Genomic DNA, 14921 nt, shown 5'->3' on the forward strand with positions numbered 1-14921 from the left:
GACCTGTGTGTGTCCTGATAGCAAAGCTTTGAACGACCTGCAGCATACTGCGAGTGCGGGACGATCCTGACAGCTTGGTGGGCCGGGTGCATGAGTGCTGGCAGCCACTTCGCTCGGCTTGGAGCATTTCGCGGTGTGGTGCGGAGCTATATCGCCTGTATTATATCACTGGACCTGATCCTGTGTGGAGCGTCTCCTATCGCCTGCGGCATTTCCCATCTCCAGGACATCACGTCCTGGAAGAAGTTTCCCGCGTTTGCCTACACTTGCGCGTGTAGCGAGAATGGAACCCTGCTAGGCGTCATAGATGAACCCCGCTCACGACGTGCCTGTTACACAATGAAGAAGAAAGCCGGAAGGTTTGATATGGCGGTGAAAGGTCAATACAGCCAGTCCGCTATTTCCGGCGGAATAAATCTTGGCCACACACAGGCAGGTTGTCCCTCAAATCCTCCTGGACAAGGCAGAGAGGGCAACCAATCAATACAGCCCCGGGGCGCGCCCAATCTGCCAGGCCGTTTCCCATTGCTTCCCGATCTGTGCTTGCAGGCCCCGTCAGGTGACACACGATCGCGGACTGACTCTCAGGCAGGGCAGGGCGTGCCTCGCGGAATTAACCCTACGAGAATCATTAAACTCTTCTGCGCCACGGGACGTTCGTTAGGTGCGAGACTAGACAAAGGAAGCCGTCCGAGAAATGTTGGGCTGGTGGTAGGGCACGCCTCTGCGGTGGGGCTCCAGCTGCCTTCTTCCAGGCGTCCGAAGGTTGTTCGATATGCAGGCGAGTGGGCGAACGTTGGGGATGGGTGATGGTCCGATGTGGGACGCCCTTTTGCGCCGCAAGCTGTTGCTTTTGGCGAGCCTAGCGAACCATGGGGCAGCCGATTACGGAGGGGGGAGGAGATGTGTGTGAGGGAGGAGTGTGCTTTCTTCGACGGATGACGGATCATCCAACTGCCCCTGAATGCTCATATCAATCATGTCATGCGACGCCGTGGTTCAAGGTCCAGGAAGGCGGGAGCGCGCCGTACAAGCGCTTGGCCGGCGCCGGTTCCAGGATTGCCACTGGTTTGCTCGCAGGCCGCGGGCGAGAGGGGGCTCGGGGGCGGAAGCTGGCGGAGGGGCGGCGTGTGACAGCCGTCTGGGGAGCAGGACACCTGCAGCAGCATGAGCGCATGTCGACTGAGGATAGCGACGGGCGGGCGGGCGAAGAAGCAACTCGCAGCGCCGTCGGGTTGCGATGGTGTGCATGGATGGCCCGCCACAGCTCCACCGCGTGCCGCCATGCCTCACGTCGGCCCTGCTCTTCAATACGGCCGCCCAGCTATCACGATGCTCCTGGCCTAGTTATCGCATATCGCAGGCCGACAATTTAAATAGAAGCCGCGCTGCGGGCCAATGACTCCTGGCAGCCTCCAGTACTGTATACAGCACACTCGACGACGTCCGCAGCCGGCCAACTGCATCGCTAGCCCGTCCGCGGCCATCGACTCTTCTGCGTCGCGCTGCACGCTCTGAAACTCCTCTCCAATCTGCGCCCGCACGCTCGCCTTCCCTGCAATTGCATGCCGCACGCATACACTTCCGGCCCCAACTCTGCGCCCTGACGGGCGACGTTCCCTGACGCTGGGCCCCTCGCCGGCCTCAGTGCAGCCTGAGCGTGATCAGCGTCCAGTGGTCCATCATCCGCTCCGTGCAGCGTCGGAGCTTTAGATTACAGATACACATCGCGCCCGCCGCACTCCCACAGAATTCAGACGCCAGTCGCTGCCCCGCCAGCAGCAGCAGAGAATCGGCCCTTTGCGCGACCTCCGTCATGGCTGCTGTGCCGGCGAGCAGCCCCGCGACTGGCGAGAAGCCCGCCGTCTTGATAATTGGGGGTTTGGGTGCGTCACGCTCGCTCGAGCCCTCACCCCGCGTGTCTGATGCCGGCACATATATGGAGAGCTAATCTGCGCAGGCTACACCGGCCGCTTCCTCGCAAAGTACCTCCACGAGAGCAACCTCGCGTCCGAGATCCGCCTCGTCGACAAACACCTCCCCGAGCTCGCATGGCTCGCCCCAGAGTTCAAGGAAGTGTGCTCGAAAGAGCGCTTCGTGCAGGCCGATGCATCGCGAGAACGTGCGTACCCACCGCATACCCATAAGCTACCTCTCGCGGTAGGGCATTCTCCAGATTCATGGGCTCGCCGTACAGAGAAGACTGCTCGTACAGCCAACTATGCGTGCCATTGTACGCACCTGCGATGCCGTCCAGGGTAGCTGTTACGCGCATCGTCACGCCCGGAGAATACCCCACCCTGAGAGGGCTGCATTGGCACATCGCCGTGTGACAGGGCGAGCAACAGCTAATTGGCGGCGCAGAATCCTTCCCGCGAATATTCGACCGCGCGAACGGCACGCAGTTCGACTACGTCTTCAACTGCGGCGGCGAGACGCGCTTCTCACAGGAGGATGAGGTCTACAAGATGCGGTCATACGAACTATCCATATCCTTGGGCAAGGAGGCAGCCAAGCGCAACATCAGATGCTTCGTCGAGACCAGCACCGGCATGGTATACAAGCCCGACGCCGTTCCGCGAAAAGAGACGGACAAGCTGAAGCCGTGGTGTAAGCTAGCAAAGTGGAAGCTACAAGCCGAGGAAGACATGGCGAAGATCGAGGGGCTCAACCTGCTCGTGTTGCGCATGGCCCATGTCTACGGCCCGTATACCAGCAAGTTCCTGTCCACAGCGCTCTGCATGGCAAGAGTGTACCAGTTCCTCGGCAAGGAGATGAAATTCCTGTGGAAGGAGGATCTGCGGACAAATACGGTGCATGTCGACGATGCGGTACGGGCGCTGTGGGCGGGCGCCGAGTGGTACGTCAAGGAACCACCGCCGCGGAAGCCAGTGCCTATCTTCAACATCGTCGATCACGGTAACACATGTAAGTCTTTGTCAAACTTCCTCTTGTCACCTTCCCGGAATGTCTTTGCCAATTTTCTCCCTGCATCGGAGCCAACTCCGGTTCCTTTAACTTCGGCTAACGAGATCGTTTAACAGCTCAAGGCGTCATGTCCAAATTAATACACGACACGTTCAATATCGAGACGGGCTTCTTTGGCACCCTGATCTCGGCGTTTGCGCGGTTAAACTTGGAACATGTGGTCGACGAGGTGAATGATGAGACGCTAGACCCATGGGCGGATTTGCAGACAAAGGCTGGTATTAGCCAGTCGACGCCGTTAAGTCCGTTCATGGAGAAGGAGATTCTCAAAGATACCGATCTGAGTCTGGACGGCAGTCTGTTTGAGAAGGAAACAGGATTTAAGTGAGTGCACCAGCGCGGCAATACTTGAGCTTCCTCGACGTGCATTAGTGACTGACTGTCTGCTAGGTATCAGCATGAGAAGCTGACAAGAGAGAAGGTTGAGGAGGTGATAGAAAGCTACAAGACGATGGGGTGGTGGCCGTAGCCGACAGCCGTGCCTTCTACCGCCCTTCGCAACGTCTCCACGCTCTTACGACTTAGAACTCCCATACAACCTGCCGCCTCCACGCCGACCTCGCTACCATATCCCCTCTCCCTCATTAACATAATTCGGCATCATCCTCGCACGTCCCCCAGCATATGACGGCCACCTGCATAAGCCGGATTCCTACGCATTGTTCGGAGCGTTACCTGTCACCCTGTCTTATCGCTTGTAATCGCAGTTCCCAGCTCCCTTGTCTTTCCGTTTCGGTTTGTTCTTCTTCTTATCGCTAGATGGGCATTTCTGCGGCAAATACTACTTTCATTTGTAATGCGCTTTTCCAAGAATGTTGGTTTGGCCACTGGGGAGAGGAAGATGCCGAGCGGGCTTGATATACCTCGCCTCTCTATCTAAGCTGGAGTAGAAGAGCCCGGTCTGATGGTTAATGCTACATACCCCCGAATCTAGTACTTCGTCTTGAGTCCTCACTCGCTAACACTCCCTCCGCTTACAGCCCTGGAGCTAACCTTTCCACGTGCGATTCCTCTCGGCCCGATTAGAAATCCCGTTCCAATCGGATCACTCCCACAGTGCCAGTAGTGCTTTTGCGGTTTGCCAACGACAAACGCGTGTCGTGCCATGGGCTCACTCAGTCACTCACTCAATACCTGAGCTGTTTGAGCAGCGGCGTTTGATGTTTCGTATTCAAAGCAAGGAAATTATTCGCGCACTTGCATACCTCGTACGTGCTGCATGAATGCGCGATCCCCCTGGTACCAATCGATGCGGGAGGGGCAGCCGCGTGGCAGCCGCCATACGTCATTCGCGTTTTAGTGAGGGGTACTGTGCTGTTGATCAGCTCATGCGGAGAGGGCTGGTCAGGTACAATCTACTTCCAGACTTCTTTTTTTGAGGGGATTGAAGACTTTGGCTTTTGGCTTTGAGGAGACGGTGACTTTTTTGAAAGATTTTTGGGATAGAGAAGGTATGTTTGTGTGGGTTTTTGTTTGTCTGATTTTGCGTCTTGGAGGGCGTGGATGGTTGGATGGATAGACAGACAGTTGGAGATCCGTCAAGACTCCTTCCCTTCATTACAAACTCTCCATCCCTCCTCCCACCCATTCAAGCTAACACCCACCCACCGCAGAACCATCACCTCCCCAGCAACAATAATGTCCTACGACGATTCCTACGGCCGCGGCGGCGGTGGCGGAAGTTACGGCGGTGACGAGCGCCGCGGAGAGGGCTCCGGAGGTGCACGAGATGAGTACTATGGAGGGGGAAGCCAGGGTGGAGACGCGTACGGCGGAGGTGCTAGTGCTGGTGGGGATAGCTATGGCGGCGAGCGACGACAACAGGGAGGGGGTGAATATGGAGAGCGCCAGGGTGGTGGGTATGGAGGGGGCGGGGATAGCTATGGTGATCGTCCGAGTGGTGGGTATGGAGGCAGTGGAGGAAGCTACGGCGACGAACCGCGCCGTCAAGAAGGCCACCACGGCGACTACGGCGGCGCCTCCGACAACTTCTCCGGCGCGGCTCAGCACGCATCTTCCCACGCCGGCGACTCCGGCGACTCGAGCCTGTTCAGCACCGCGCTGGGCATGCTGTCCGGCAAGAAGTCGAAGCTGCAAGACGAAGGCGTCGACGAGGACGACGCGGTCACGCAGCACAGGAAGCTCTACGGCGGCGGCGATAGCGGAGGCCACGAGCAGGCTACGTCCGGAAATGTGGGCGCTGCTGCGGCCATGCAGGCGATGAAGATGTTTACGGGCGGGAAGGCGGAGGATGCGAAGGGCGGGCAGAGTAAGTTTATTGGGCTGGCGATGGCGCAGGCGGCGAAGTTGTTTGATCAGCAGAGTAGTCAGGGGAAGACGGTGAGTTGTTTATTTTTGTCCGGATGGATGGATGGATGTAAGAGGGTGAGGGTGAAGGCTGACAAGTGATAAAGCACCCGGAGGCTACGAAGCAGGACGCTGTTGCTTCGGCGGCTCAGATGGCGTTCAAGATGTATATGAAGTCGGAGATGGGAGGCGGGAGCAGTGGCGGAAGCTCTGGCGGGATGGGAGGTTTGCTGAGTATGGCGAGCAAGTTTATGAAGTAGCGGTGTCGTTGCTTGGCTCTTCAACAACCTCACTCAGCTAGACGCATCCGGGATGGTTAGACGTCGAGCATGTCTTGCACCATGTTAACAAAATTTCTATCTTCTCGGGCTATCCTTGCTCGACCTTGCGTCATGTGTTCTCATCCTCAGTCAATGCCACTTTCGCTGCCTTTCCTGTATATGCTCGCTCTCTGCATTCGTAGCATTTCCTCTCCACTGACCTATCCGCGTTCCTCCCCCCACTATCGCCCTTCTCTTTGGAGCGCAGGAGATGAGGATGATGGGATTGAGAAAAATGAGATGCTGGGATGAGATTTCAATGTCCACGGATATCCGACAATGCCATCGCGCGGCGGCAATGCATGTGTTGCTGCTATGGTGGAAGGGAGAGTAGCTTCAGGGATGCTTATTCTTAGGGGATATGGGTTGACATACGTCACATCACAATGAGATGAATGGCACCAAGGCTGAAAGAAGCTACAACACGTTTTTCATAACATGGCTCTACACGCTTCCAACTCTTCCTTTGCCCCAAATAACCCTTCCAAGGTTTCCATAGATCGCTAAACTCAGAATCCGCATTTCCCTCCCCTCATCCCTCACTCAAGCCTTCTCCTCATGATGCAGCCCCACCGTCCGATCCCCATGCACACTGCTCCTCCTCAACGTCGGATCCTCATCGTAGTCCTTATCCAGCGCATTCATCTCCTCCTCAGTGGCATTCAAATGGTGGAAGATAATCCAGATCAGGCAGCCGGTGACGAAGCTCGCGACCGCCAGCCCGACGAACATCCACTGGATGGCCGGGTCGTACAGCACGGGGTTCAGTGCCTCGGAGATGGCGCTGCCGAAGGCGTTGGTCAGCAGGAACATGGACTGCACGAACGACTTCATGCTCGGCGGCGCCTTGGTGTACGCGTATTCGAGCCCGGTGACTGAGGCGAAGATCTCCGAGATGCCGATTAGGCAGTACGCCCCTGTTTGTGCGGCGATGTGGATGTTGTTGCCCCGGGCGACGCCGTCGACCATGCTCGCGTCGCAGAGCGGGTGCTCGTAGCAGGGCCCCCGCGAGTAGATGTAGTACTGGATCACGGCAGCGTACGCCATGGCCAGCGAGCCGATCCAGAACCCGGCGACGATGCGGTTGATGGGCGGGAAGGGGATCCTCGCTTTGCGCAGCGCGGGGAACACGAAGCGATCCATTATCGGGAGGAAGACAATGATGGAGATCGGATCGAAGTTCTGCATCAGGTCGTTCGGGATGCCGTGGCCGCGCATTTGGCCGGCTGGATGGGTGTTAGAAGAACGGTATTGACGGTGAAGCTTAGAGGGGTTCGAGCTTACCTTGAGTGACGAAGTTGTTGGAGAACTGGCCATACACCACCCAGTAGATAGGGTAGAAGCAAAAGACCTGGCACGCAACCAGCGCGCGCTTGACCTCCTCCACGAAGTGATCGTCCCAGCGCAGATTGCTGTTCTTGCCAAGCGCGGCCTGGTACGACGGTTTGGCGCCGTCCATGTTGCGGTTCTTGATCATCATAAAGATGACGCGGAACGCATCAGTGATGATAGAGCCCTGCGGCGGGCGCACCACGTACACCTTCCTGCCGAGAACAAGCACGAGCGTACCCACCAGGAACATGCACATGCACAGCAGGAAAGCAGACCAGAAGCCGACGTCGCGCTCCATGTAGGGCGTCGCGATGAGCGACAGCGAGCCCAGGTTGATGCAGAAGTAGAAGATCATGTAGATGCGCTGGATGGTGATGGCCGGGTCGATGATGATGCGCTCGCCCGTCTTCGAGTCGTGGCTAATGATCATCTGCCGCCGCTTGTACTGGTCTGCAATCAAGGGCGCGACGTTGGACTTGATGCCACCGGTGCCGAGTCCGATGACGATGACCGACACAATGAAACCACCAAGGCCGGCGCCGTTCGCGAGAGCCCCCGGGATGGATGTCGTGGTCAGGATGAGCAGGCCGGCGATGTACACGAAGCAGAACAAGAGTATAGTGTTGTATTTTCCGAGGTATTGGTCGGCGATGATCGCACCGAGGATGGGCGTCACTGCGAAGCCATGAGCAACAAGGACTACAAAAACGAGAATCGAATATGCATACCATAGCACCAGAACTGGAAGAAAGTATTCAGACCAGTCGCGCCCTTGTGGCCCATTCCCAGGGCACCGCGGCCCTCACTGCCATCCAGAGGTCGCTGGATGTAGTTCTGGAAGAGACCAGAGGCGCCGTAGTAGGTGAAGCGCTCGCAGAGTTCGACAATGGCGACCAGGAAGGCAGCCTTGGGAAGCGGCTCGCCGACCTTTCGAAGAGTGCGCCTTTCCTCTGCAGTGGGGATGTCGCCGCCAAAGGGCTCGTCACCCTCGGCAGAGATGCCAATGCCCTTCTCCGAGGGCGTGCCTGTCGAGGACGTATGATGGGCCTTTTCATCCCCAAGGACGCCGATGTTGGACTTGTCGACCAGCGGGCCTCCAGCGATGTCTCTTTTCTTGTTGGCGAGATCAGGCGAATCAAGCGACTGATGCGCGCTACATATCGCACCATTAGCCACAATCCAGCACGACCGAGGAAGACGCGAGGGACCCCAAACTTACACCGTAGCATCCATTTCACGCTCCATGATGGGCTACACAGCTCAATGCAGACCCACACAAACAAGAGCAGTAGTAACCAAGAAGCTCGGAGGGAGAGAAGTCGAAACCAGCTTTCCCAACCCTTGGGAACAATCCTCCATATTTAACCACACAGGCCCGGGCGATCCCACCCACTACTCCACTCCTAACCCCCAGCAGCAGCACCCTCACGCTCAATTCGCCGCGCGATGTAACACTTTCACCCTCTTGCCGGCCAGCATCCCGGGATGCGTCGCACGTCCCATACCGGCGGGCACCCCGTCCGTCCAAGCTCGCCAACCACCAAACCAAGCCTTATCTTGGCGGCTTAAATGCGCCACCAAGCACACGCCCTCGCGCGCAACACCAGCGTCTGCGACCTGCCTAGACGGTATCTTCGCGACCCGATTCGCCACTCCACGCGAGCACCTGCCCGAAGCAGTGTTTCCGCGCTGCCGATCACACGTTCGCTGTTGAAGCGTGGCCGTCGAAACGGAATCGGGCGTTGCTTGTTTTACGCATCGTCGATGCCGATAGTGCCGTGATATGCTTGACGCTTGCTTGCCTGTGCTTGGCTAGCATCAGCGGCTCCCGCGATATCTGGGCACGCAGTGGTTGGTTGGTTGGCGGCTTTGATTGGGAGAGAAGATGCTCAGATATGAAAGCGTCAGGATGCGGATTGCACCTCGTATATGTGAGCCCCGCTCGCAGCGGGCTGGCTTTGCAAGCAAACTACGCACCTCAGTCAGTGACGTTACCCTCCCTCCATCGCCCTCCATTATTGCAGAGATAGGAAGGCCCTCGAAAATTTTCTTGTCCGAGAACGTGAAGTCCAAGTCTGCCGATACCTCGCCGCACGCGCGGGCAACGCCTCATCGAAGCGCGGGAGAAGCGCGCTAGAAGTCTCCCCTCCCATCTCTCGGCCGACGCTCGCAGAATCGGGGCTCCCCGAGACTACTACCTGACGTCGCCACGTGCTAACCAGACCTACCAACGGGCAGTCTCTCCACTTTATCGTCCCAGAGTACTACCATACAGTGTGATTTTGCCTGCTTGCCTCGCTCGGGTCCTCCGCGCCGAACGAAACCTGCAACCAACTGATAAGTTGGTAAAAGATATGTGTGCGATTAATCATCCCCACGGCTGTGGTTGGTGCGAGTTTGGAATCGTACAGTAATGCCCCGTCACGCGGGACGAATAATTCAAGGTTGACACTACTCCTGGGAAAGGAGGAGAAGCAGATATCCACACGAATTCCGAATTCCGAGTCCCGTACCGCATATGTACCGAATAGGTACACAAGCCGACCCGGCAACCCGTCTCGTCTGGCCAGACAGATAGAGCCCCGTTGCTGGATGGACCAAGCGCTTGCATACTTTTATGGGCCTCGCAACTAGTAGCGAAGAAGAACAAAGGGGAGCGGCCCTGAACCATGAGGTCTCCACAGGTGTCAATGCTCTGGAGTCTGATAGTGCCGGATCCCTGATAGCGAGCAAGGAAGGAGGCAATACACAGATCGGGCGTTCGATGCCTTAGATTAAAGACTGCCGGCCTCCTGCCTACTGATCGACGGTCATGCTTGCAGGCGTGCGGTACGCGATGCAGCTGTTTTAGGAAAAGGACGAGGCTACAGCTCGTATACAAGCGTCAGCAACAACACACCCAACGCCTTCAAAACGCCTTTCCCCATGCTGACAGATACTCTCCTTCCAATTCCGTACATGGTTGCATCCTCTCACAGCCTATCGGGATCGAAGGCCGTGTACAAGTGAAATAAGCGCGGACGGCGCCGAAACCAACCTTGGAGCTTCGTTTTTGCGGGGGTATTGATACTGTACAACAAGTGGACATAAGAAAACCAAGGGAGCCTCGGGCAGAGTGGATTACTTTGCTCCTCCACACCCCTTGATACCCGGATTACAGCATTGCTTGCTGTCCCCGCAGGCATCACTGCACTCCAACAAGCAGGCTTCAGGGTCACCTGTCACGCTGCCGTTTTTGCTGTTCCCCCCTGAGCTCCTATGACTTCCATTGCGAGATGCCGCCGCCTCGTCAGCACTGCTCTCATGTGCGGAATGATCATGATTCGCGTCGAGACAAAATTCTGGCTGGATAGTGGAGGAATGGATGCCGTATTCGTGGAGACACTTGCGGATTTCGCGAGCTAGTTCCATGTATCGTGCGGAACCTTCGCCTTTGAAGTCGAAACTGACCTGGACGTGCAGCGAGGCGATGAGCTTGGTGTCTGACAGCTGCCAGACGTGCAGGTGGTGACAGGAGATGATGCCGTCGAGCTCGGTGATGTCGTCCTTGATGTCGTCAATCGAGAGTCCTGCGGGAACGGCCTGGAGGAGTATGCGGGATGCGGCCTTGCAGAGCGGAATGGCGGAGCAGAGGATGATGACGGTGATAATAAGCGAGATTAGCGGATCCGAGTAGAATCTCCACGAGTAGTTGGTAAGCCAGATGATGAGCGCAGACGTAATGACACCGATGTTGCCCAGGGCATCGCCCATAACGTGCAGAAAGACTCCGCGCATATTCAGGTCTCCATGCCCATGACCGTGTCCGCCTTTGCCTTCCTGCTGCGGCTGGGCATGCCTGTGGTCGATATGGTAATCCTTCTTCGGTGAAGCCTTGCCATCAGCGCTCTTGGACTTGTGGAGCAGTGGAGATGCCTCCGTGGACTCCTCCTCGTCTGCTACGGCATTCTCGTTATCCGCGTCCGACCCCGACTCTTCCTGCTCCAGCCGCGATGATTCGATAATGCTGTTTCGGAACGAAGAAGGATGGACGTAAATCTCGTCGAGCGTAGAATAGCCTCGGGATCGCGATCGATGATGACGCTTGGGGATGCGCTTGCCAGAGGCAGACCTACGGGGCGTCCTTTCTGCGGTCGGAGTCCATTGAATTTCTCGCGAATTTCCCGGCTTAGCCTGTCCATCTCCAACGGCAGACGAGAAGTTCCCAACGCGCGTCTGGGGTAGAACCTCCGCAACATTCCCACCCTGGTCAGCTACCGTGTGGTCTTCCGCATCGATGCCATGTGCATGTCCCTCTTCCGCAGCAGCGACATCTCCCTTTGCTCCGTGCGAATGTCCGCCATGACCATGCCCGTGATCGTGGAAGAGGAAGAGTCCAATGACGTTCGATGCCAGTCCAAAGCAACCCACAATGAGGACCAGCTTAGGATGTGAGACTTCCTGCGGTTCGACAAACCTCTGAATCGCCTCGAGGAAGATAGAGAGACACAGAGCGACGAGGAAGACGCCATTGATGAGCGCACCTAGCGTTTCCGCGCGTTGCCACTGTTGACCGTCAGCCTAGCTCATATTCCCAATTTCCCAATCCACCTACCCCATACGTGTACATCTTCGAGTGATTCTTCTGGTTCGCGACCTTGACGGCCCATAATCCAACGCAGAGCGATAACACATCGTTGAGCATATGGAAGGAGTCGGCGACGAGGGCGAGCGAATGCACCGCATAGCCTGAGCACTCGTCAGCCATATCCTCTCAACGATACTCGCCCACTACTCACCAACAACCAACTCCAGCAGAAAGAAGGCCGAATCAATCGCCAACAGGATCAATATCCTGCTCGACTTCGACAACCCCATGACGGCGCCCGCGTTCGGATGACCGCGCTACCCTAGCCCTACAAAGCGTCGCGCTGAAAACGCAGAATCGGAATGGACGTCTGCAGCGCGCAAGACGCCACCAAACGAGGTGCGATATGGGATGCTCAAACGTTCGCGTTGTCGGATTAGAAAGCGGTGGGCGGCGGTCGTGAAGCGTGAGGAGTCAACGGTTCGCGAAGATGATTAAAAGCCGACAGTGGCGCCGCTGAATTGCGTCAAAGCTTCCGGGAGGTTTGACCGCTAGTCTCGAAGCGGCGAAGCGCACGTGCTAGCAACCGATTTCGGATGCACAAGGCGCGCCGGTTTGAGCCAGTTTGGTACTCACTTCCCGTGTCAATCTGCAGAGACCGCTCAAAGGAAGGCCAATCATTTGTCAAAATTCATGCTTTGAGTGGAATGTAGAATCCTAAGGCTGGGGAATTGACGGGCAGGACGCTCTCTATGCCCACCCTACATACGGCTCGGAGACAGGCCAGGAAGACATCAGGAGGTGCCGATTACTGTGACGTGCTTCCAGGGCCGACGGAGCACGCCGATGGAGGTTGAAGCGCTGAAGCATACTAGGATGCCGGATACTAAGCAGGCAAACCCTAACCCACAGAGACCTTTGGTAGATCCGCACGAGTAACAACCTGTAACTACTCTATCACACACAGCAAAACGTAGTACACAAATCCACGCAATCGCGCAAAGGCCATCGTTCCCCCAACCGCCCACCCTACCCCCCTCCAACGCCTCTTACCATCTCCCCATCCCCATCCCCAACCTCCCAACCCACAAGCCCGGCCCATCATGCCCCCCTCCCCCTCCGCACATCCCTCGCAACCGCCCTCCCCAACTCCACGAAAAAACCCCTCGTCTCCCAAACCGGCAAAAAGCACGAAATAAAACTACTACAAAACACCCAAAGAAAGCTCACTACCACCCACGCGGTAAAAAACCCCTTGCTGAAGATATAATGCGTGAAGAACATGGGCATCGGGACGAGGAAGTCCAGGATGAAGGTCAGCACGAACGACGCGATGCAGGCGAGTTTGAACGCGGCGCGGAGTTTCGCGGGGTGGTCTTCGACGCCGATTTCGAGGTGGAGTGCTTTTTCTTCGGCGGCGGCGATGGAGGTGGATGCGTTGTTGGTGGGAGCGGGTGGGGGTGGAGGGGAGGAGGGAACGGGGTTCTTTTCTTCGGCGCTGGAGAGCTCGGGCGTGTCTTCTTCGTTGGGGGTTGACGTGCCTTCTGGCGCTGTTCCCTGCGTGACGGGCATGGCGTTGATGGCGCGAGTGATCTCCCAATCGAAGTCGTCGGGCTTGACGAGGGATACGCACACACTCACGATCAGGCCCGTCATGATGGCAGCGAGGTTTCCAGCTAGCGTCGGATACTCGAGGCCTGTCGTGTGCACGGTGACTTCGCCGTAGTATTGCTGCGCCGTGGTAAGCCAGGCGATGAGCCCAGCCGCCAGCCCGACCACGCAGCCGGATATGGCACCGATGCGGGTTTGCCCTTTCCAGGTGATGGCGAAGGCGGCTGGGAAGACGGCGCCGCCGATAAGGAGACCCATAACCCTGCGATTACTATCAGTAACGTGCATGGCGGATAGATCAGATGGAACATACAAGAACAACCAGCCTAGATCGATACTCGCCGCGTTCCAAATACACGCAAAAACCGCCATCGTCAGCCCAAACACGCATATCATAATATGCGATACGAAGATGAGCTGTTTGGGCGTGGCCTTTGGCTGGATGTACGTCTTATACACATCGAACGTCAGAAGACTCGACACGGCAATCAGCTCCGCAGACGCGCACGACGTGACTGCCATGAACAGCACGATGAGCAAAGCTACGGCGCCGCTCTTGCCCAGCAGCGCACTCGCCGCATACGCAGCCGCTAGCCCCGACGAAATCTCGCCCGACGTTGGCACGTTAGGATATGTCGGAAAGCGAGGGTTATCCGTGAGCGCCGCGGCCGCAAGTCCCAGCGTGGTGCTGAATCCGAACGGAATAGCGAACCAGGCGAGTCCACCGAGCAGATACGCCTTCACGGCCGTCGTAGGGCGTGATGCAATGGCGCGCTGCCAGTAGGCTTGATCCAGAAAGACCGTACCGGAACCGGAGCAGAGCTGGATGACGCCGAAGATGAGGCCAAAGTTTGATTTGAGGGTGAGGTAGGAGCCGTCTTGGTTGCCGTCGATGGGTCGTTGGATGGTGGCTTTTTTGAGGAGATCGTACATGGCGCCGGGGGAGCCGATGAGATCGCTGGTTGCATAGGCATGGAACATGAAGTATAGGATGATGATCATGAGAATCAGGGTGTGCGAGTAGTCGCAGAGAAAGGTCGCCCTGAGGCCACCGAGGATAACGTATGCGCAGACGCCTACGGCCATTAGCAATCCCCACCATCTCCCTGGGTTCGGATGCTGACCTGTTGGAATCAAGAAGATCGCAGCATAGACGTTCATACCAGTCAATGAAGTCACAACCGCACTCCCACCCAGAAGCAGCTGACTGCCCACCAGAATATTGGTCACAAACGCGAACAACATAAACACCAGATGCGCAAACGCTCCATATCGGGTATAAATGATTTCCAGGTAAGTATGACACCTCGGTGCATTCTGCTTGACCTTGCAAGCCAAGATCGAGAACATGAGGATCTGAACCGTGGCGCCTGCAGCGTACCAAAAGGGCCCTGCGACACCATAGGTATATGCGACCTATTGAATATGAGCATTCGAACCACCTTAGTACAAATGGAAGCATACAGTCGAGCTCTGCAGCAGTGTCGCCGCCCATGTCCACGCAGAGACAATTCCGGAGGCAATTAGGCCGGGCTTGACGGATCGAGACGCGGTGTTGAATTCCTCAGATTGCTTCGTGGAGTACATAGTGTATCGGTTCTGTAACCAGGAGATACCCATCATAAGGAAAGCGAAGAAAAACCCGATGCCGACGACGACGCCTACGCTCGAATCAGCATACCGTAACCGGAGGAGCTATTGAAAACATACCGTATCCAGCGCCGACTGGCAGGGTGGTCGCAGCAGAGCTCGCCATTGTGACAAAGCCAAGATACTACGAAAGGGTACCGGGAAAG

The 14921-nt window shown here is 56.8% G+C and overlaps 6 protein-coding genes across 6 annotated transcripts; 3 read left to right on the top strand and 3 right to left on the bottom strand.

Annotated features, from left to right (window-relative positions):
• Positions 1-13: 13 nt before the first annotated feature.
• Positions 14-1057, top strand: BU26DRAFT_219889 (uncharacterized protein). The gene has a single exon (XM_033820742.1). It carries the CDS (start codon positions 91-93, stop codon positions 808-810), a length of 720 nt encoding a protein of 239 aa, XP_033688297.1. The 5' UTR covers positions 14-90; the 3' UTR covers positions 811-1057.
• Positions 1058-1816: 759 nt separating this feature from the next.
• BU26DRAFT_560613 (NAD(P)-binding protein) lies at positions 1817-3457 on the top strand (the record flags this gene model as incomplete). Its single annotated transcript, XM_033832816.1, has 5 exons — positions 1817-1886; positions 1961-2122; positions 2365-2928; positions 3045-3312; positions 3379-3457. The coding sequence occupies 5 exons, from the start codon at positions 1817-1819 to the stop codon at positions 3455-3457; spliced, it is 1143 nt and encodes a 380-aa protein (XP_033688298.1).
• An 890-nt stretch (positions 3458-4347) lies between these two features.
• Positions 4348-5511, top strand: BU26DRAFT_515657 (uncharacterized protein). Its single transcript, XM_033828130.1, has one exon. It carries the CDS (start codon positions 4627-4629, stop codon positions 5395-5397), a length of 771 nt encoding a protein of 256 aa, XP_033688299.1. The 5' UTR covers positions 4348-4626; the 3' UTR covers positions 5398-5511.
• A 647-nt stretch (positions 5512-6158) lies between these two features.
• Positions 6159-8192, bottom strand: BU26DRAFT_501504 (peptide transporter PTR2-A; the record flags this gene model as incomplete). The annotated part of the gene is made up of 4 exons (XM_033826572.1): positions 6159-6841; positions 6900-7622; positions 7676-8100; positions 8167-8192. The coding sequence occupies 4 exons, from the start codon at positions 8190-8192 to the stop codon at positions 6159-6161; spliced, it is 1857 nt and encodes a 618-aa protein (XP_033688300.1).
• Positions 8193-10067: 1875 nt separating this feature from the next.
• Positions 10068-11804, bottom strand: BU26DRAFT_528528 (cation efflux protein; the record flags this gene model as incomplete). The annotated part of the gene is made up of 3 exons (XM_033830853.1): positions 10068-11492; positions 11542-11675; positions 11726-11804. The coding sequence occupies 3 exons, from the start codon at positions 11802-11804 to the stop codon at positions 10068-10070; spliced, it is 1638 nt and encodes a 545-aa protein (XP_033688301.1).
• An 811-nt stretch (positions 11805-12615) lies between these two features.
• On the bottom strand, positions 12616-14881 carry BU26DRAFT_528529 (Na+/solute symporter; the record flags this gene model as incomplete). The annotated part of the gene is made up of 5 exons (XM_033830854.1): positions 12616-13387; positions 13439-14201; positions 14250-14541; positions 14590-14786; positions 14836-14881. 5 exons carry the CDS (start codon positions 14879-14881, stop codon positions 12616-12618), a joined length of 2070 nt encoding a protein of 689 aa, XP_033688302.1.
• Between the last annotated feature and the right edge of the window lie 40 nt (positions 14882-14921).

Source organism: Trematosphaeria pertusa (genome assembly GCF_010094035.1).
Source record: "Trematosphaeria pertusa strain CBS 122368 unplaced genomic scaffold BU26scaffold_3, whole genome shotgun sequence".
NCBI lineage: Eukaryota > Fungi > Ascomycota > Dothideomycetes > Pleosporales > Trematosphaeriaceae > Trematosphaeria > Trematosphaeria pertusa.

Coding starts and splice junctions, on each gene's coding strand:
- BU26DRAFT_219889 (XM_033820742.1), top strand. CDS start 91: ATGAGTGCTGGCAGCCACTTCGCTCGGCTTGGAGCATTTCGCGGTGTG.
- BU26DRAFT_515657 (XM_033828130.1), top strand. CDS start 4,627: ATGTCCTACGACGATTCCTACGGCCGCGGCGGCGGTGGCGGAAGTTAC.